We start from the raw sequence: 20371 nt of genomic DNA on the forward strand, positions 1-20371 counted from the left end.
TCACAACTTTTAATTTTTATCTAAAACACCAAGTTGTCGGTTAACTATTTTTGTTTCTATGCTTCTTGAGTAGGAGGGAATCAAGTGTTTAGTTTTGCAACTTTTTTCAGAGGTTATAAGAACATAATAGCAATAATAACATAATAGCCTAGGTTTATGGCCTTTTTATTGCATGCAAGTTGTAATTCTTAGCACTATTCCTTTATTTACCCATTTAATACATTAACTCTCTTTGAGGTAAGTACTATAGTTTTATCATTTCATAAGGAGGAGACTACAGTTAAACACTGGACCTCTTGCTCAAGTTTGGCAAATAATGATTTTTAGTTAGAATTCAAGCCCAGATCTTTCTTTGTTTGAGCCTGTTCTCTTTACCTTCTCATACTTTTCCCCATTTTTTGTTTCTTAAGAATGTTGCTGTTTTGATTAAGTTCTTGTGAGCATTCACATGAAAAATTTGTTTCTTCAGGTTAGTGTTTTCCCAGCAGAATGTACTTTACATTGAAATTCAGCTTTGTTCACACAGGTGAAAAACCATACAAATGTCAGATTTGCAGTCAATCTTTTAGAATTAAGAAAACTTTAACCAAACACCTGGTTATTCATTCTGATGCACGGCCTTTCAACTGTCAGCACTGCAACGCCACGTTTAAGCGGAAAGATAAGCTAAAGTACCACATTGACCATGTGCATGGCATCAAATCTCCTGACGATCCTCTCAGTACTTCTGAGGAGAAACTTGTGTCTCTGCCGGTGGAGTACTCCTCTGATGATAAAATCTTCCAAGCAGAAACGAAACAGTATATGAACCAGCCCAAAGTTTATCCATCGGAGGCCAAGACTATGCTGCCGAATGTGTCTGCTGAGGTATGTGTGCCAGTGACGCTGGTTCCTGTTCAGATGCCCGACACCCAAAGCGACCTGGTGCGCCACACCACCACACTCCCACCATCATCTCATGAGATCCTGTCGCCACAGCCACCATCAGCTGATTACCCACGAGGAGCTGATCTTGCTTTCCTGGAAAAATATACTCTTACTCCTCCACCTGCAAATATAGTTCATCCAGTCAGACCTGAACAGATGCTAGATCCTAGAGAACAGTCTTATCTCGGGACGTTGCTGGGCCTGGATAACACGACTGCTGTGCAAAACATTTCTAATACTGAACATCACTCATGACTCATTCGACACATTCCACAGACTTTTTGGGATGGTTGTGTACTAATGGTAGCCTTTAGCTGATGGCTTGGTATTAGTAAGGCTGCTATATTTTTTTCTCATTTTCTCTCATTTCTCAAGTCCTCAGAACCATTTCTAATCAGGCAAAGTTTGCATCTCTATTTACTGAACATGAGTATTTGGACACACTTTGAGGCATAATTTTTGAAATGCATTTTAGTGATTTTAAAAGATTATTTAGGGGCCATTTTTAGTGGTTTCTCCAGCTTTTAGCATTAATGGTTGTTGACATGATGGGAGTATTTTTTTCTTAATTTTTAATCATCAGTAAAAGTTTTTGTTAGTCACATTCTCTTTTCCCTTCCCCATTTGTAAACACATTTAAGGACCATGTAGCCTTTAAGAAAGAATATAAGTGTATACTGATAATTGCAACTACTACTTATCATAGCTTAAGATTCATCAGCAATTTTTTGAATTTAAAATTGAAATTAGGAACTGAATTTGTAAGAATATCTTGGTTATATGTTATATGGTTTTTCTTCTGGCCATAATTTCTAGTTATTATCCTTTGGATATTGGACAAACTTAATGACAGAAAACTAATGAAAGATTAGCTTTTTAAATGAAATGAAAAGTTACCCGAATTGATTGACTTTTCCCTATGCCTCCATTATGAACAAGGAATGCAAATATAGATCTAGGCATTTAATTATACAAATTAAAAATGTGTTGAAAGCAACACCTGACAATTTGAGCTTGGTATCTTTCAATTTACCTTTTTTATTGTGCCATATCAGGAACAACATATCATGGTACATATCTTCATCTTTCTAAGGAGGTGCAGTTATTGTAACTAATTAGTAACTAAAAAGCTACTTTGGTCTCATTAATTTTGGCTAACTGAAACTCTGGGAAACAGAATCTAGGTATTCTATGTATAGTTTTTAGAAAAGGTGCCAAACAAATGTATCTGACTAAATTTAATGTTTACTTTAATCAAAGGGAACCACTGCTGGTATACAGATTTGTATGTAATCTGATCTTTATTTTTGCTTTTTGCATAAGCCCAATATCTGTAATTAGCCCTTGATTTTTATTTTTATAGTAGGAAAAAGTTGAGGACTTGGTGAAAGAAAATAGTTATTGCATAACCTTGCTGATAAATTGAGGGAAAAGTCAAAATTATAGCGTAACCTTTAAAGGTGTGCACTTTTCATATTTTCAAGTCAATTTAAATTTAAACTAGGATAATACTTCCTAGTGAAGCTGCTTGAAGGATTAGAATAGGCAGGGTTGATTTATTATTAGCATGTCGTTTTAATGTAAACTACTGGAAAATAGCAATCTTAAGAGTTTTCTATTTCAGTTTTGTTTACACTCCTAATTGCTTTAAGCACTTTTTTTGTGTGTAAACTGTAAAGTCTGGCCCAGCCCTTGTGAAAAAAAATCACAAATAAAATAATGAACTTTTAACGAATTAAATTTAGCCACCTAATAATGAGAAAACTTGTTTGCTGAAGCACTTAAGAAAAGAAGGTACTTTAAGGAACATTTACCTTAGGAGTGAAAATAAAATAAAAGGAAAAAAAACAATGTTGACAATTGAGGCATTTAACCAAAGTATTCATATAGGAAAACCAGCCTGAGTTTGTTCTCATTTATATAGGGTTGGTCACAATTATCCTCAGTTTCATAGATAATAGTGTATTGTTTTAAAAGCATTCTTACTTTGTGTGGAAATACTACATTTGGGTATTTACATTATTGAACTTGACTGTATGAGGTACTATTAGCCCGTTACTCTTTCAGACCCATTAAAAAAATATATGAACAATGGGAGGATCGTGACTGTGATCTTTATAAAGAAGGACAAAAAGTGTCAATGTGCCCTGCCTTATATATAAGTCAGTAAAGATTGGACTTACTAAAAAAGGCAAATGGTATATTTGTTCATATGTATGGTGTATTGTATGTTTAATAGCTGAAAAAGAGGGTGTCACATTTTCACATTGAAAAGAATGCTTTGCTTTTTGAAGGTATTTAGGGTTCTTTTAATCTAATCATCTAAACATGATTTGATTGTAGGAATTGGTTTACAGTATAGAACTTTCTGGAATACATTTCTTATATATAAAGTGAAATATATTTAGTTATTATTGTAGATGACTTTAACTTGAAGAGTGGTTTACTGTTTTGTAAAATGCTTTCGTATACATTTTATCCAGTAAACCTCTTAACTAGCTTTGAAATAGAAATTCTTGTGTTCCTAATTTAGAAATAAAGAATTTGAGGTTAATATAAAATTCAGTTTAGCTCATCATTAAGCAGTAGAGGAAGAACGCCAGCATTAACAGATGCTTACTCAGTGCCAGGAACTACATTTTCACTCGTAACCTTAGTCTGGGAAGTAGATAGGACCATTCTTAAGAAGAAGTAGTCTCAGTGAGCAAACAAAATAACCTGCTGCCTCGAGAGTATTAGAGATTTTTAAATTGTGAGGACCTCATGGATATGGGCAAACTGAATGTATTTTTCTTTTTTCTTGGCACAAGCTATAAAATGAGGCCGACTCTTTTAAGTTAACTTTTTGTAATAATTTGTTTTGGACTATTTTGGACACATTTTCACAACTCTGAAATACATCAATTCTGTAGCTATACTTAAAAATTTTGACCTGGCAAGTAAGTTTAGCCTCATTCAGAATTTTTTGATGACCTTAATTTATTGTTTTAAATTAATTTTTAGCTGATAGCAATTAGTGAATAATGTGTAAATTTGATAATTTATAAAATGTAGAAATTTGTTAACATAATCGGTTTTTACTTAAATGCACCAAAGACTTTTAGTAGGTATTAAAGTAGTTTAAAGGAAATTAAGGTTTTCATTGTTTGAATACATATTTGTCCAAAGAAGCACAGTTGAAGACCTAGAATTATGTGGGTTTTTTTTCTTTTTTAAGAAAAAAATTGTTAGTTTGAATACTAAGATAAAGTGTTTGTGTTTATCTGTATAAAAGGAGAAAATACTCTGGGAATAGTTGTACTGACAAACCAATCACAAGTAAAATACTTAGTTTTTCTCAGTTTAATTAAATGAATGTTATTTTTTAAGTGGACACTATCACTTGCTAAGAAATATGTTTACTTTTTACACTACATTATTAAAATAATTTTGCCTTAGAATTTTTAAAAAAGATTTAGTTATTTTTGGTCAGGAAGCCCCACCTGAGTTTTGCAACCTAAAATATCATTTAAGGTTAGGATTTGTTCTTCATATCAGAAAGATTTAACCAGTAATGGTCAAGGTAATAAATATTTGCATACCTGTACATACCCATTTATTGCTGGGACGAGAGCAGTGAAAAGTTAGGATTCATATCTGGTGCTTTAATATGTGATTTTCTGTTAAGGAAGGTATGCTGTTGAACAGGTTCACTAATAGTTGTCTGTCACCTGAACACTGTCAAAACATTGACAGAATGATAAACCTGTAGTCAAGTGCTACTAAGGAAATACTGTTTATTGCTTTTGACTCTTGTTACACACAAAATACAGTTAAATTGTACGTGCAAAAGTTTGCATTTTCTTCCTGTCATACCAGAATGCGCATAATCAATGCTGGAAAGTCAGTTTGGAGCATTAGCCCTTTGGCAGTGTCCATTTATACCCATTTTTTTCTGGATTGAATGCTTTGTGCCTTTTCCATGTGTTGTAGATGCTTCGAGTTTATTCTGCAGGCTAGATTGTGTTAGTTAATAAATGGTTTTGATTTTGTTGTTGTTAGGGGTCTTGTGTTACCTGCTGGTTGGGAAACACTTTTTTTTTTGATATTTTGTTTATGTAGTGAAAAAATTTACACAAAGTACTGGTACAAACAATTGTCATTGTCCTTTAAAATCTCTGCTGTGGCCTTTAGAGTTAACTGGGAAGCCATCCTGGTCCTGTCTCTAGATTGCTCATTAGAGGAATCTGACAAAAGAAAATGAGTAGCCTGTCTCTCTGTCTCCCCTTCCCATCTGCCCACCCTCTGAAAAAGAAAATAGTTGGTCTCATGACCACACAGCACTACAATGAATGACTTCTTACTTCAGTTTTCCGAAAACTGAACAAGAGGTGATGGTTTGAGATGCATTTCTTGTTAGAACAGCAATGTGATGAATGCAGGGAAACTTAGGACTTTTAAAGTCATGTTTGGGTTATCCTAAAATTCAGTGCCAAATTTGAATTTTGTTATTTAGTAAGGAGCAAGTAGCATTTCCAAAACTTTAAAAAGTATTTTGGTAAATGATATTTGCCATTAGAGTGAATAAATGGAGAATTTTCTACCCAAGTTCTAAGGAACTAGGTAATTCTTCCCTTTATTTTGCACATTCCTCTTAATAAAGTCAAATAGTGGATTTCTGGTGGGGGAAATCACCCTCTTATTCCTCAAATTATTTCTGCTTAAAAATACTTTTATCCTAGATTGTTAGCGTGTCATTATGTTCTTTTTCATGGAGATCACATTTATGAGATATAAGTAATAGGATTAGATAATGTGGAAGGTGAGAGATTTTGATAGAGTTCCCTCTGTTTTGTTTAATCTTAGTGTTTCAGCTTACTGTATATTGATCATAATTCTATGACTATTTAACAAAACCCCCAAATTATCTAAATTTAACCTCTGCAGCTATTTATTCTTTGCAGATAAGAAATATATTCAGAAAACTGGTTATCATGACGTAGGTCTCCTTTCTTTCAAATTCTTAGGTCCAGCAGTAATATCAGTGCTTGCATTATTGTGGGAAATTCTGAAACAGTTCTTGAATGAAGAGCATGTATGCATTTCATTGTTCTTTCACCTCTTTGCTTGATATTCCTGCTCGTATTAAAGTTGGATAGTATACGGTGAAACTACAAAAATTGTGTTCAACAATTGAACTTATCTCTCTAGCTGAAACTGTTACAGTTGATGAGTATGACTGCCAAAAATAGTACAGGGGTGGGCATTTAGCTGCTCTACATCATATAACAAATGTTCCGCTTAAGGGGATTTATGATAGAAATTAAAGTGGAAATGCTTTTGAACTGAGTTTTTTACTCTCAAATTGTTTTGTTGTTGTTTTTTATTTTAATCATTATGGATACTTAAAGGCAATTACAAAGGAAAAAATCTCAACTCTCAATTCATTATTTTGTCAACTGTATGTGAAATATCTTCTGAGTTTTACATATATTTTGACTGTCTTGTGTTTAAGTACAAATGTCTAGAAAAAATTCAGTTCTCTGTGAAGATTATAGGAAGTGTATTGTATATTGAACTAGTTCTTTGTGTTATTTTGATATTTAAAATAAATATGATTCTTTGGTCCTAATAAAGTATATGTAGATTTTGTTGAACACATTTGCATAGTATGGAAACACTGTGTTCTGCTTACTTATACCTCCTTAAATGAATGCGGAGGCTGAAAAGCTGACTCCACATGCTTTGCATTCAGGGGACTTGGGTAACACATGGACTCCTGATCACCACCAGGAGCAATTTCTGAGCACTTCTGGGTGTGACCCTCTAAAACTGAAAAGACAGAAAAGAAAAAAGCAACAACTATGAACAAAGGGAAAGCAAATATTTAGTGGCACATTAAAGTTCATTTCTTGGGGCTAGAGCGATAGTACAGCGGGTAGAGCATTTGCCTTGTATGTGGCCGACCTAGGTTCGATCCCTTGCATCCCGTATGGTCCTCCAAGCACCACCAGGAGTAGTTCCTGAGTGCAGAGCCAGGAGAAATCCCTGAGCATCACTGGGCATGACCTAAAAAGCAAAAAAAAAATTTTTTTTCTCAAAAGTTAAATATTTTTGAGGTTTTAATAGATGGATAAACAAGCTAAAGATTTATATGACTTATTTGTAAGCAGGTATTTTAGAAGTGTGGTATGGGCAAATGCCATGTTATACTAGGATCACTCCTGCTACCCCTCATTCTCAGAACTACACATTCTATTATGAAAGTGACTTTTTATCAGTTTCAGGTACAAGCTATAAAACCTTATAGGTCCTCAACCCTGCAAACAGGTACTCTATCCAATTCCATAAATCAGGCTTCAGTAGCTGCTCTTCTGTATAAGAAGTACAATAAATTTACGGACATGGGCTCATTTCTGCAAATACTTAGAATCTTCTCATTGGAAATAATATTTAGGATATAAGTTACCTAATGCTACACAACAGATTATTTCACACTAGGCTTAGAACAGAAGCAGATGTTTATTCACTTGCAGTATCCATAGTTCAGGAATACTGGTGTAGCTTAGCAGGTGGTTCTGGCGCTAAATCTCATGAGGTTCAAGTCAAACTACCTCAGTAAGGGTACAATAATTAGGGCTTTAGTCTCCAGAAGAGGGAAACCCACTCATGAGTCTGTTGAGCCTCTCTATAGCTCTGTCTCGTTATACAGCTTCCTCCTGTCCTGCCAAAAGAAACAAACACAAAATGAGAATATAAACAGACTGTAGGTTTCTGCTCTTCCTAACCTAATCTAGGAAGAAGTGATACTGCATTATCTCCACCACTGCGCCAGTATATGTATTCAACACCCACAAATCAAGCTTTCACTCTTGAATAGAGGGGTAGTAAAGAATTGTTGAGGCTGGAGAAATAAGAGTAGGACACTTGCGTTGCAGCAATGTAGGTTTTGATACCCAGCACCACATTATTTACTGTCCTCTGAGACCTGTCAGGAGTGATCCCTGAGCTTCACTAGGTTTCGCCCAAAAACAAACCAAGAAAAAATTTGGGATGTTTGTTTTGAAAACTATTGTAGTAATTCTATCTAGAGAAAGCATTCTCTGAGATCATGGGTAAGTACAATAACCTATCCTACAAAAGTGCATCTATCCGAAAGAGGAAAAGCAATTTTGTTTGTAAGCGCTCTATAGTTGCCAGGTAAAACCATTAATAATCTTATAACTATTAATTGCTGGCATAGCAACTGTGTCACAGTCACATGATTTGTGGATGAATTGTTCTGATCATTTCATCTCATTACTTGTCAAACATGAACCCTCCATTCAGAGTCCAACCTAAGAGTCCAGTGACTAAGGCTACTTTTTAAAGGGTTACAAAGGAAACTGTGATGCAGCCCAGTTTAGTGTAAACCTAGGAAAGTTGTTTTTTGTTTTTTTTTTTTTTTTTTGCTATTTGCAAAGAGGTGACCAGGATCTAGCAATAGTGTATATAGATAAGAGAGATAACAAACCCTAGCCGTGAAGGACTCAGGAGAGACCCAGAAGGCAGCTCTTTAGGTGGAGTTATGTTGTGATATAGCCAGCTAGACCCAAGGACTGTGGTTGTCAGAAGTACCCTTACCTTCCACCTGCCTTGGTGATGCTTTGTGTAGCTAACCAGAAGCCACCAAGTGAGGAAGAAGAAAATTGCTGTAGCAAACAGAATACAGTTGAGCATTCCACAGCAAAAAGCAAGTTTTAAAAGACTAGAGAGGGGAAATGAACTATACAATGGCTATAAAGGGCCTGGAGCGATAGCACAGCAGGTAGGGCATTTTTGCCTTGCACGTGGCCAACCCGGGTTTGATTCCCAGCATCCAATTCCCAGCATCCCCAGAGCACTACCAGGAGTAACCCCTGTGCACCGCCAGATGTGACCCAAAAAGTCACTGTCACTGTCACTGTTCTCCCATTGTTCATTGATTTGCTTGAGCGGGTCCAGTAACATTGTGAGACTTGTTACTGTGTTTGGCATATCAAATACATCAAGAAGAAGAAGAAGAATTAAAAAATAAAATGGCTATAAAAATAGCCATTACAGTTTTTTTTTTATTTAACTGTGCTATTCACTTTGGTTTATGAAGGAGAGAAGGTAGAAACAAAACAAACCATCACTGTACCAGCAGTTGAAACCAATATTTCAGTGACTTCAGGGAGCTTCTCTTCGCAGTTTTAATTTGATGAATTAAAATCTTAATTAATCACAGTTTTAATTTGATGAATTAAAATCTTAAGATAACAGGTTTGACTGTGGTTCAGATTGGGCGTTAGCATAGTTTCAAATTTATCTACCTTATTTTTTTCCTTGCAAGGACTTTGCTTTTTACGTGTTTGTTTACCCATAACCATACCTTATTTTTAATTTCCTCCTATCTATAGAGGTAGTGTGGATAGTATGTAGAAGCAAGAATACAGTCAAAATGCCTGCCACTAGAACTGGCTCTTACCACTTCCTACTTGGTTTGTAAACTCTGAATTCTTTTGTAAAACCCATATGATTTGATACCTATCCCATAGTGCTAAATGAAAGTTGAGATACAAAGTAAAACAATCCCAAGCATGTAATAACATTAATACTTACAACAGACTAGAGTTACTTAAAATGAAAACCCAGAGGCATATCTGCCAAGAACGCTGACTGCAGGTTTCACGATTGTTTTGTGTTGCTCCCAGCATCCCTGGAAGGAGGCAGTATGTAAATGTTCCGTCTCTGCTATAGTCACAGCATAATCATCCGCAGACAACCCCCTAGTTTTCTTTTTTTCACTCCTTTCCCACTCGTCCCTGAACATCGGGATAGTAAAGCGAAGGAGTATAATTCTGAGCCGGGTAGATTGCACAAGAAACAAGAAGCCCGTTGTTGCCCCTTTAAAAGTTTTACCGAAGTCAACCCTGGCAAATACAACAGGCGCTGAGACTTAATCGTGTAAATGCTGCTACTCATTTTTCTGCTGCTACTCATTTTTCTGCTGCTACATAACCTATTTACAAAACCAACCGTCACACCAAAACCCGGGCTTCAGGGCTGCACAAAAGACGGAGCAGCGCCCTCCGCCGGGGGCTGCCCTGAGCCCAAGCAATCTTTTGAACAAGGCGCTGGCGTTTCACTGGCCAGGGGCTGCTGCTCGCTGATTGGCCCCTGGGGGAGGTGGGCGGGCCCCGGGAGCGTTCATTGGTGGAGGTGGGAAGTTTAAACGGAAGCAAAGGGGCTCCCGGGGTCGGGCCGTTTTGGGGCTGCCTGCGAGTCTGTAGAATTTGGTTCCTTTTCCAAACTCTTTTTTTTCCCCACCTGTCGGCGAGTGGACGGAGAAGGGGATCGACTTCTCTCCTCGGCCCTGGCGAGAGGCGGCCGGCGTGCCTGAGGACTCCGAGCCTGTCGGAGTAGCCATGGCGACCCGGCCGGGCGGCCGCAGCCGCTGGGAGGTGGGTCCCGGCGAGCCGAGGCTGGAGCCCCCGGGTCGGCCCGAGCCCACGTCCCCCGCCGTCCTATTGCTCAGCCACTTCTGCAGGTCGCCCTTCCTCTGCTTCGGGGAGCTGCGGCTGGGCGCATCGCGGACGCTGTCTCTCACGCTGGACAACCCCAACGAGGAGGTGGCCGAGGTGAAGGTCTCTCGCTTCCCCGCCGCCGAGCGCGGCTTCAGCATCTCGCAGCGCCGTTTCGTGCTGCAGGTAAGGAGCCGGCGGTCGGCTCTCGGCTCTTCTCGCCTCGCCTCATCCCACTTGCAGTGCTGCAGGGAAGAGAGACGCTCCGGCGCAAGCCCCTTGGAGAATAATGTCAGGGGCGTCTCGGTGCCGGTGGAGGAGGGGGAGGCCCCAGAGCGGTCGCTGCTGCAGGCGGGGACCTGGGCGGCGGCCGCGCGCATCCCTGCACGCGCCCTGCGTCTGGAGCAACCTTCCTCCCCGGGGAAGCATTGCTAACCGACCTCTCAGGCGTTGGCCAGCAGGACTCGCGGTTCTGAAGCAATACCCGTTTGTTTCTGTTGTATTTCTCGACTTAGCTTTTGAAGATCCCGAGGAGTAGCTTGGGTTTGAGCAGCAGCGTAGCTCGTCAGGATGCCAGATGTTTTTAATGCACTCTTCTCCCGGGCAAAGCAAGCGATGTTGGTTTTGTCGTGTTGGTTTTGTTGGTTGGTTTTGTCGTGTCAGAGTGTTTGCATTCATTTGCCTGCTAAGCTGTAGGGTGTATCCTGGAGTCAGGTGCAAGCGACTCCAGGTCGGATGCAGTCAATCACTAGCTGTTGTGGTTTTGGCGAAATGCTTGTGGACTTTCATCACTTCAACTGTGAGATCGGCGTCAACACAGTATTCGATTTTAAAAACAAATTCAGTATTGATCGTGGGCAATCACGCTTCCTCGGGAGTTAGAATTTATTTGCATTTTGTTGTTGTTGACTTAATGTGGTTAACAACAGTTTTCATGTTACTCTTTTATGCTTGCAATGCTGTCCCCACACCCCACCCTCAGAGTGCCCAGTATCCTCCCGGGCTCCAGTGATCCAGTGACTCATATCTTTTGGTTTCTCTGAATTGCTTTGGCTCTTCTGGTCGTTTTATGGTTCCAAATACATTTTAGAAGTGTTTGTTCTGCATATGTAGGGAATTCAGTAGGTAGGAATTTTGATGGAGAGTGCACTGAATCTGTAAAGTGTTTTGGGTAGGATGGTCATTTGAACAGTATTGAATCAACCAACTCACAAGAACTATGCATCCATTTCCTTTTGTCTTTATTTCATTCAATAATAATAATAATAAGTCTTCATTAAATAGATCTTTCACCTCTATTGTAAAGGTGAGTCCTATATATTTGAGATTTTTTTTAGCATTATTGTGATTTTATTTTAAGGCTTATTTCTTTTATACATTGTCGCTTACATGTACGGATGCAACAGATTTCTGTACACTGGTTTTGTAGCCTGCTACTTTACTGTTTACGTTTAATTGTTTAAGAGTTTCTTTGGTTTTTTTTTTAGGGCTTTTAATATCCAATATCATCTGCAAATAATAATAGTTTGAATTTTTTATTATCAATTTTAATCATTTTAATTCCTCTCTCATTGCTGTAGCCAAGATTTCTAATACTGTTAAATAATAATGGTGAGAATGAGCGTCTCTGTCTTTTGCCTGATCGCAGAGGAAAGGCTTTAAGTTTTTCCTCATTGAGTATAATGTTGCCTGTGAGTTTGTTATATATGGCCTTTTATATACTTGGGTGAGTTCCTTCAGCCTCCATCTTGTTAAGGATTTTTGTTATAGATGGATGTTGAATCTTGTTGAATGCTTCTGTGCATCTATGGAGAGGATCACATATATGCCTTGCTGTTGATATTTTCCTTCGGTTCTGCTAGTAATTTCTTTCTATATCTTGGAGCTCCTTCATTTGATAAGTGTATGTTAATGATTGTTATGTCTTTTTGATGTATTGTATGATGACCATCTCTGTCTTTACTGCCTTTTTTACTTTGAAATCTGAGTTACAAATGATTTAAGTACTTTGATAGAAGTACGGCTGTCTTTTAGTCTGTGTGTGTGTGTGTGTGGTTGTTTCCAAGCCTTTTGAATTGAGTCCGTGTATCATGACTGTTCTTGTAGCAGAAGGTTGAATTGACCTTTCTTATTCATATTTATCCAGCTCCAATTTCCCCCCGCCCCCCGCCCTTTTTCTTTCTATTTCTCCTGGGACTCTACATTTCTCTTAAAACTTGCAGATATCTCTGATGTTTTCCTCATTCTTAATTCTTTTTTCTTTTTACTCTTCTGGTTGGTTTCTTACATGTTATCTTTGATCTCCTTATTTGATCAGTTGCTTCTCCCATTCTGCTCCTTCTTCTGTCCATGGTGTTCTTACTTGTTCAGTTTCCAACCATGCTCTTCAGTTCAGTGGATTCTGATCCAAGTTTTCTCATACTTTCTCATTCCTGGCTGGAGTTCTTCTAATTGACATCTTCAGTGTAGTGAACAGCCTAGCCATTTTCACTTTAAATTCCTCACCAGAGAGGTTTGGGATCTATAGTGTACTTGAGGACATTCCCAAGTTATTGATATCATGCATTGGCATCAGTGAATTCCTGCACTTCTTTATTATTTCTGGTGCTACCTGAGTGCTTGTGTTGAGGGTCTAGTTTCATGATGGCCCGAATGGCTTCTGTGGGTCTTGTTTGCAGATTCACTCCTTGTAGCAGAAGGTTGGATTAACTTTTCTGATCTGTATTTTATCCAGCCCCAATCCCCCCCCCCCCCTTTCCCCTACTATTCCTCCTGAAACTCTACTTTTCTCTTAAAACTTTCAGATATCTCTGATGTTTTCTTCGTTATTAATTCAGAAATAGGGTTGTTGCTGGGTTGCTGTCTTCGGTTATTGGCTCATTTGGTTACTGATTACTCTCCTTTTGATAATGAGCTGCAGTTCCCTGCCTTTTCCTGAGGTCAGGGGTGTTTGGGTCACTGTGTAGGACCACCAGCCAATTCCAGCACTGTAAGAAAACAGTACCCCTTCCTTTGTCCTGAAACCTGTCTCAAGGACAAGCATTGGATGTGACAGGCAGGAAGGAGTGCCTTCCTACTCTTGAGGGAAGTGAGGATTGAAAGAGTTAAGTAAGATACCAGAAACATCTTGAAACAAAATGAATGAATAATGTCAGTAACATTGAGTTTGGGGTAGTTAATTTTAGAAGAGTTTGTGGAGAACAGGAATTCAGTTGAAAAAAAGTGTTCAAATTGCAGTCATTATATTTGTAATTAAAATAATATACTAATTCTAAGTAGGAATATACAGAAATTAAAAAATCATCCATTAAAATGCAAACTGATTTGGAGATTATTGGTGCTATTGCTTTCTTATGCAATTAAGATTTTAATGATTTTATTTTGTTTTGAACCTGATAATTACTAGTGACTTTTAAAAAAAATGAAATGAGCATATTAAATAGGAAATATGAGTTCTTAAAGTTATAGAGTTTCAGCAACAGTTACGATTTATGGTGGATATAGTATTTTATACTACATGTAGTATATATCTTATATTTTAGTTATTAGATATCATTCTTTATATAGTCACCTAAAATATTTTCTTTTGATTATAGCCTAAAGAAAGAATTGTCGTTTCTGTTAACTGGACACCACTTGAAGGAGGCCGAGTAAGAGAGATTATAACATTTCTTGTAAATGATGTTTTGAAACACCAAGCCATATTACTTGGAAATGCAGAAGAAAAGAAAAAGAAAAAGGTAATATGATTTGATTATTCTGTCACTTAGCCTAAGACAGTTCTGGTAATGTGTAAAAATTACTTCAATGAGGTGAGGTGTTACATCATGTTACTTCTGTAACAGGAATACCAAATAGCTCTCAATTTATTCTGTTCTGCTTATTTGACAGAGGAGTCTCTGGGATACCATTAGTAAAAAGAAAGTTTCAACCTCTTCAAGTCATAACAAGAAAGTTTCATCCTTTTCAAGTCATAACAAGAGAAATCCAAATACTCATGGTATTAATAAAACATTTGATGTTTCCCAACAAGTTGGCAGAGTTAGGAGCCCTCTTCAAGCCTGTGAAAATCTGACTGGGAATGAAGGTTGTTCCCCAGCAGAAAACAATTCTTTAGTTCTCCAAGTCAGCAAAATACCCCTGTCACCGATTAGCCCCACTTTCAAAAACAGCTGTGGGGACACCGGCCTGCCTCTGTCTGCAAGTTCGGATGCCACCTTCACTTCTCTCCATGTGCCCGAAAGTGGAAAACATTTAGAAGTAGAAAATGCCAACGTCTTGAAAGACTTTAGTTTCAGTGAGAAAATAGTCACTGAAACTTCCTTTAACTCCGAAAGTAATATGAACAATCTCAGTGAAGAGGATGGTACACTGACTCGTATCCCAAACTATTCTTCAACTTTGAATGTTACACAAACCCAACAACATTTTCTAAGTCCAGACTCCTTTGTAAATAATATATATGCAGCTAACAATGACCTGGGTTTAATAACTTGTCTTTCTTCAGATATATTTAAGAAAGAGAATTCAAGACCTGGGCATTTGGAGTCAAACAATGTCCATAAAGTTTGTCGGACAATTTTAAGTCCAGATTCTTTCGTAAGGGATAGTTGTGGAATAAATCTAGATCTGGAATCAGAGTCCATTCCTCCCATTCTGTCCCCAAATCAATTTTTAAAGGATAACATCTTATATTTACGTACATCCCCACAAACATGTACATTTTCACCAGTATCAAATGAAAATTCTCAGGCCTTGCAGCCTCCTCCAGATCTGAGAAAAAGTGAAGCATTGCCTTGTATTCCTAAATATCAGGATCCAGAATCTCCCAAAATTCTATTTAAGAAGACTGAAACTACAGAACTGAAGTCAGCAAACCATCACTCCACAAAACAAAAACAGCCAAAATTATTTGCAGTTGAGGATGTTTCTAGTCACAGCCATGATAAACAACTTAAGAGACGCCCAATACTTTGTTCTACGGTTACCAAAAAAAAGCATGTTTGTGCAGGAGAAAGCCAAATGGACACCAATAAACCACGGGCGAAAAGATGTCTCAGTGGTCCGGTAGAGGAATTAAACATTGTAAGAGATAATCAAGAGAAAGATGCTTTTCTTCTGAATCTTCCAGTTATAGATCCATTATTAAATAAATCTAGGCATTACAAAAATGATTCAGCTCCTCCTGCAGAGATGGTGTCAGTTGTTCGTAAGAGGAAGAATGAGGGAAACATGAAAAATGCAACAATGAGGGCTACAATTACAGGGCATACAGAAGTCCAAGAACCCAAAAGAATCCATTTCTCTCCTGCGCCTTCTAAAACATCAACTGTTAAAAAAACCAGAAAGGTGACAACACCCCTTTCAAAACGTGTTAGCAATCGAGAGAAATTCACTGTCAAAAAGAAATCCGGTGAGTGTTATTTATAAAAGCCTATTTTCTCCCACTCTTGGTTTAGGAAATTTGAACCTGCTAAGCTTGAATGAGTCCCCTTTTCACTAACTGGCGTGTTTACTGGAAGGTGGGTGGATGTGGAGTAGTTTCAGGATTAATTCTAAATGTTTGTGATATGGTTCATGTTTAAACTTTTGATTTTTTTTCTATCCTGATGTGACTTCAGCTTTTAAAAAATACTTTAAAGTACCTGATAACCAAAATTCCAACCACATCTACTTCCATATTACTTCTCTTTCTTTTAAAAACTAGAAGAAAACAACAGAACTGTTTGAGATTAATTAATCTAGTGCAAGACTGTGCTTTCAGGTTTTCCATCCATCCATCCATCCATCCATCCATCCATCCTTTTTTTTTTTTTTGCTTTTTGGGTCATACTGGTGGTGCTCAGGGGTTACTCCTGGCTCTACACTCAGGACAGGAATTACTCCTGACAGTATTCCCTGGCAGTGCTCGGGGTACCAAATCGGATGCTGGGGATCAAACCCAGGTCAGCTGCATTGCAAGGCAAATGCCCTACCCATTGTACTATAGCTCCAGCCCCGATTCTCTCTCTTTTTTTGAATACTCAATATTTAAAGCTATTTATTTTCTGAGCCCAATAATTCATTTGTTTTCATATTTAGATAAGCAAGTTACAATCATGGGAATGAATTTATATTAAAAGGAACCCCTTGAAATTCATATAATTATTGAAAGTAGTCTTCATTATTTCATTGTCATCGTAGAAATTTCTTACACCACCTTCCACTACAACCTGCCTGGACTGCACTCCTTAAAACCATTTCCATTTCCAATTACCATCACTAACTTTGCTTTTCAGCCTCATTTTCTAGCACCAGCAGGCTTTCTTAAATTAGGACCCTCCAACCTCATTTTTGATATTTCAGTGTCAGAAGAAGTACTGGGAGGTATTCACTAAGTGTCTCTCTTCTCTTGGGATCCTTTAGTAGCCTTCCTTGTTTCTGAATTATTTATAAAAGTAATTTTATTATTTAAGGTTTTCTTCGTATGATGTTTATCCTACGTGGTATGCCATCGTTCTGTAACATGCTAGCATTGCTAGTCTTACCACTCTGTGTATCCTCTCGTTAATTTTTTTTTTTCACCAATTCAGATCTGCACTTATTTCAAGTAGCATAGTATTTTATTTACTTTCTTCCCTGCTGACATGTTCTTCTAGGTACATTTCCTAGAGAATTCGAGTACAACATATGTGGCAGCTTGTACCTGCTAACACTGTTTACTTGTGTTGGTTTTCTTATTTCCTGTAGATACTATCTGACCTGATAACAAATTCTTGAAAAGGAGCCTATCTGTTCAATCTCTTTCCAAGTGTACAATGAACAACATAATAAATGAAGGAATGAGTAGACAAACCACTCAAACCACCCGAGTGTTGACATTTGAACCTGTTTATTTGAGGCCACCTAGTTGAAATTCTTTTCTCTGTTTAGAGAGAATTCACCATCCTGAGCTTTTAACTTATGAATTTATATGAGAACAGAGTAACTCACTAGGAAGCAAATGTAGGAGAGCAGAGGAAAAAGCCATTTTTTCAGTATGTGTTAAACTTTGGCCTGGTGCTTGCTCTGTGCTATGTGTTGTTGTAGGTTCTGGATGCAAGAATTAAAAATTCACTGCCATCAGTTTTTGTTTTCTCCTACTCTCTTAGGAGAAATTAGCCCTTCTTTCTTGTTCTCCTAACTCTTCATATGTACTTCTTTTTGTAGCAGATTATAATTCATTGAAGGCTTCTACACTGAGAATTTCCTAAGGGCTAAGATTGAGACCAATGTTTTTCAGTTCTGCATTCTTAGACTATAGCCCAGAATAGGAAATATATTCACATAAAAATTGTGATTTAATAAATATGTACCATAGTTATTTAATAAATAACTTATATGACACAAAGTTATTTCTAGATGTAGGTTATTTTTGATCACTGAGTTCATTATATAGCTCCTGACCCATTATGGTTATTTATATTAAACCTCAAAGCAGCACATTCAAGAAATTTCTTGCCCCTGTTAATGCTAGTCTTTTTTCATTCATTTCAGATTCATCAGTATACAGAACTCCTCATTCCAAAACAAGCAGAAGGACAAAGTCCATTATTGCTGTGGCACAGTCCACTTTGACTTTCATAAAGCCATTAAAAACAGGTAAGTCTGCCAATGCAACAGATTGGCATGGCGCATTGATGACATTTGAAATAGAAACGTACCTGAACCTTTCTTATTGTCACTGTCACTGTGCTCCCCTTGTTCATCGATTTGCTCGAGCGGGTCCAGTAACATTGTGAGACTTGTTGTTACTGTGTTTGGCATATCAAATACATCACAGGTAGCTTGCCAGGCTTTACCGTGTGTGCGAGATACTCTCGGTAGCCTGCCGGACTCTTTGAGAGGGACGGAGGAGTCAAACTCTGGTTGACCATGTCAGCCCCGTGCAAGGCAAATGCCCTACTCGCTGTGCTATCGCTCTAGCCCAACCTTTCTTGTTAAATAAAGTATTTGAACAATTGTTGAAGCATGCGTTAAAATAACATTAGGATAATCTGTTAGATGAAATTAAACTTGGTGAGGGTATTTTTAAGCAAGTAGGAAGGGCTGCCTTTTTTCCCTTTTATTTTGATTTTCTGTCCCAAATGTGTTCCGCTTTTTCCAGCAAGTAGTCAGTCACTGTCACTGTTCCTTCCCTTGTTCATCTATTTGCTCGAGTGGGCCCAGTACCATCTCCATTGTGAGACTTGTTGTTACTGTGTTTGGCATATAGAATATGTCACGGGTAGCTTGCCAGGCTTTGCCATGCGGGCAAGGTACTCTTGGTAGCTTGCCGGGCTCTCCGAGAGGGGCGGAGGAATCAAACCCGGGCTGCCCGGGTCGGCCGCATGTAAGGCAAACGCCCTACCTGCTGTGCTATCGCTTCAGCCCACAGCAAGTAGTCTAAAGCAAATATTGTTCTCTATTTTTTGTTTTTGTGGTGGAGCCTGGGTGGAGGGGTTGGAACTCAGGGCCTACTACTTGAAAAGTAGTTGACCACTGAGCTGCATTCCCAGACCCAAGAGATGATTTTGCTAGTAAAAATAAAAACATTTTGCTATAAATAATTTGAAGGACAGTTTTTTATACAATAACATAATTGTTTTCTTAGGTATTCCCAGACACCCAATGCCATTTGTTGCAAAGAACATGTTTTATGATGAACGTTGGAAGGAAAAGCAGGAACAGGGCTTCACTTGGTGGCTCAATTTTATATTAACTCCTGATGACTTCACCGTAAAGACAAGTGTTTCTGAAGGTAAATGTGAAGTTTTGCTGTTTTAGCCGAGAGGTTTTAGCGTCTTTCCTTAGCTGTGCACAATTTACTATCAGGTGAAAGGCCATATGCACCTACTCATTCATAAGAATGTATAGGTGAGAATTATTCAATAATTCTGTACTCAAAGTGCTGAGTTTCGTCTTTTTTATTTTATTTTTTTAATCAGTGCTGCAGATCCCCGTGTTCCAGGTGAATCAATTTTATTTTCTTGCAAGTTTTATTTTAATAACAGATTTCATCCAAGTTAGTAAAAAGTGACTGCCAAAAATCCAATTCAGTCTCATAAGTTTAATGTTCAGTGTGGCCTTATTCGTTATTTCATCCCAACTTTTTTTTGTGTGTGTGTTTACTTTTAACTACCATAGATATATGTAGGCAGTACAGTAACAAAGGCTCTGGGGAGTTTTTAGGACAACTCAGTTTTGGGGCGGTCAGCAATAGTACAGAGAGAGGGTAGGGCGCTTGCCTTGATGGCAGCTGACCCGGTTTTGATCACTGTCACTGCATCTGGTCCTCAGAGCCCAGCCAGAAATCATTCCTGAGCAAAGAACCAGGAGTAAGCCCTGACCAGGGCTGGGTGTGGCCTGAAAGCAAACAAACAAAATCTCAGTTTTTATTCTGGAAGAGAAAGAACTCAAGATGGAGCTCTGCTGCCTGCAAACATCAGAAGGATTTTTGGTCTTGACAGAGAAGCAAACTTTAACTTGGCAGTTCTCTCAAAGAATTACATAGAGCAGTTCAGCTCAACATAAGGAGAATTTTTTTTTGGTTTGCAGGCCACATCTGGCAGTGTTCCTAGCTCTATGCTCAGTAAATCACAGCTGTCCTGCTCTGGGTACCATGTGTGTCCCTAGAAGTCAAGCCTGGGTCAGCTGCATGCAAAGCAAGTGCCTTGTCCACCATGCTATCTCTCTGGCCAAGGACAAATGCTTTTTAATGATTAAAATATCATATAAGCTCTCCTACTATGATAATTTCTTTATTATTATGATGTTCAAGCAGACTCTTGTCTGTAAAGGATTTTTATATTAGCCCTGCAGCTAGGTAATCACTAAGATCACTTCTTTTTCTTTTTTCCGAAAAGCTAGTAAAACCTGATTTTTAGTTGAGATAAAATGTATATTTTTAAATTCAAATTGCTTCTGAAATGGTAACTGATTTT

At 38.1% G+C, this 20371-nt stretch overlaps 2 protein-coding genes across 2 annotated transcripts in view; both read left to right on the forward strand.

Moving 5' to 3' along the window:
* Positions 1-6561, forward strand: part of ZBTB41 (zinc finger and BTB domain containing 41) — a 44147-nt gene extending 37586 nt beyond the window's left edge. The window contains exon 11 of the mRNA XM_056110677.1: positions 527-6561. Coding sequence (XP_055966652.1) covers positions 527-1182 — 656 coding nt within the window. The 3' untranslated portion in view covers positions 1183-6561. The remainder of the gene's footprint in view (positions 1-526) is intronic.
* A 3773-nt stretch (positions 6562-10334) lies between these two features.
* ASPM (assembly factor for spindle microtubules) overlaps positions 10335-20371 on the forward strand; it is a 44303-nt gene continuing 34266 nt past the window's right edge. Inside the window, exons 1-5 of the mRNA XM_056110729.1 lie at positions 10335-10616; positions 14027-14170; positions 14322-15843; positions 17946-18050; positions 19042-19188. Of these exons, the coding sequence (XP_055966704.1) occupies positions 10335-10616; positions 14027-14170; positions 14322-15843; positions 17946-18050; positions 19042-19188 (2200 nt within the window). The remainder of the gene's footprint in view (positions 10617-14026; positions 14171-14321; positions 15844-17945; positions 18051-19041; positions 19189-20371) is intronic.

This window comes from Sorex fumeus, unplaced genomic scaffold, assembly GCF_029834395.1.
Source record: "Sorex fumeus unplaced genomic scaffold, SorFum_2.1 ptg000010l, whole genome shotgun sequence".
NCBI classification, from domain to species: Eukaryota; Metazoa; Chordata; class Mammalia; order Eulipotyphla; family Soricidae; genus Sorex; species Sorex fumeus.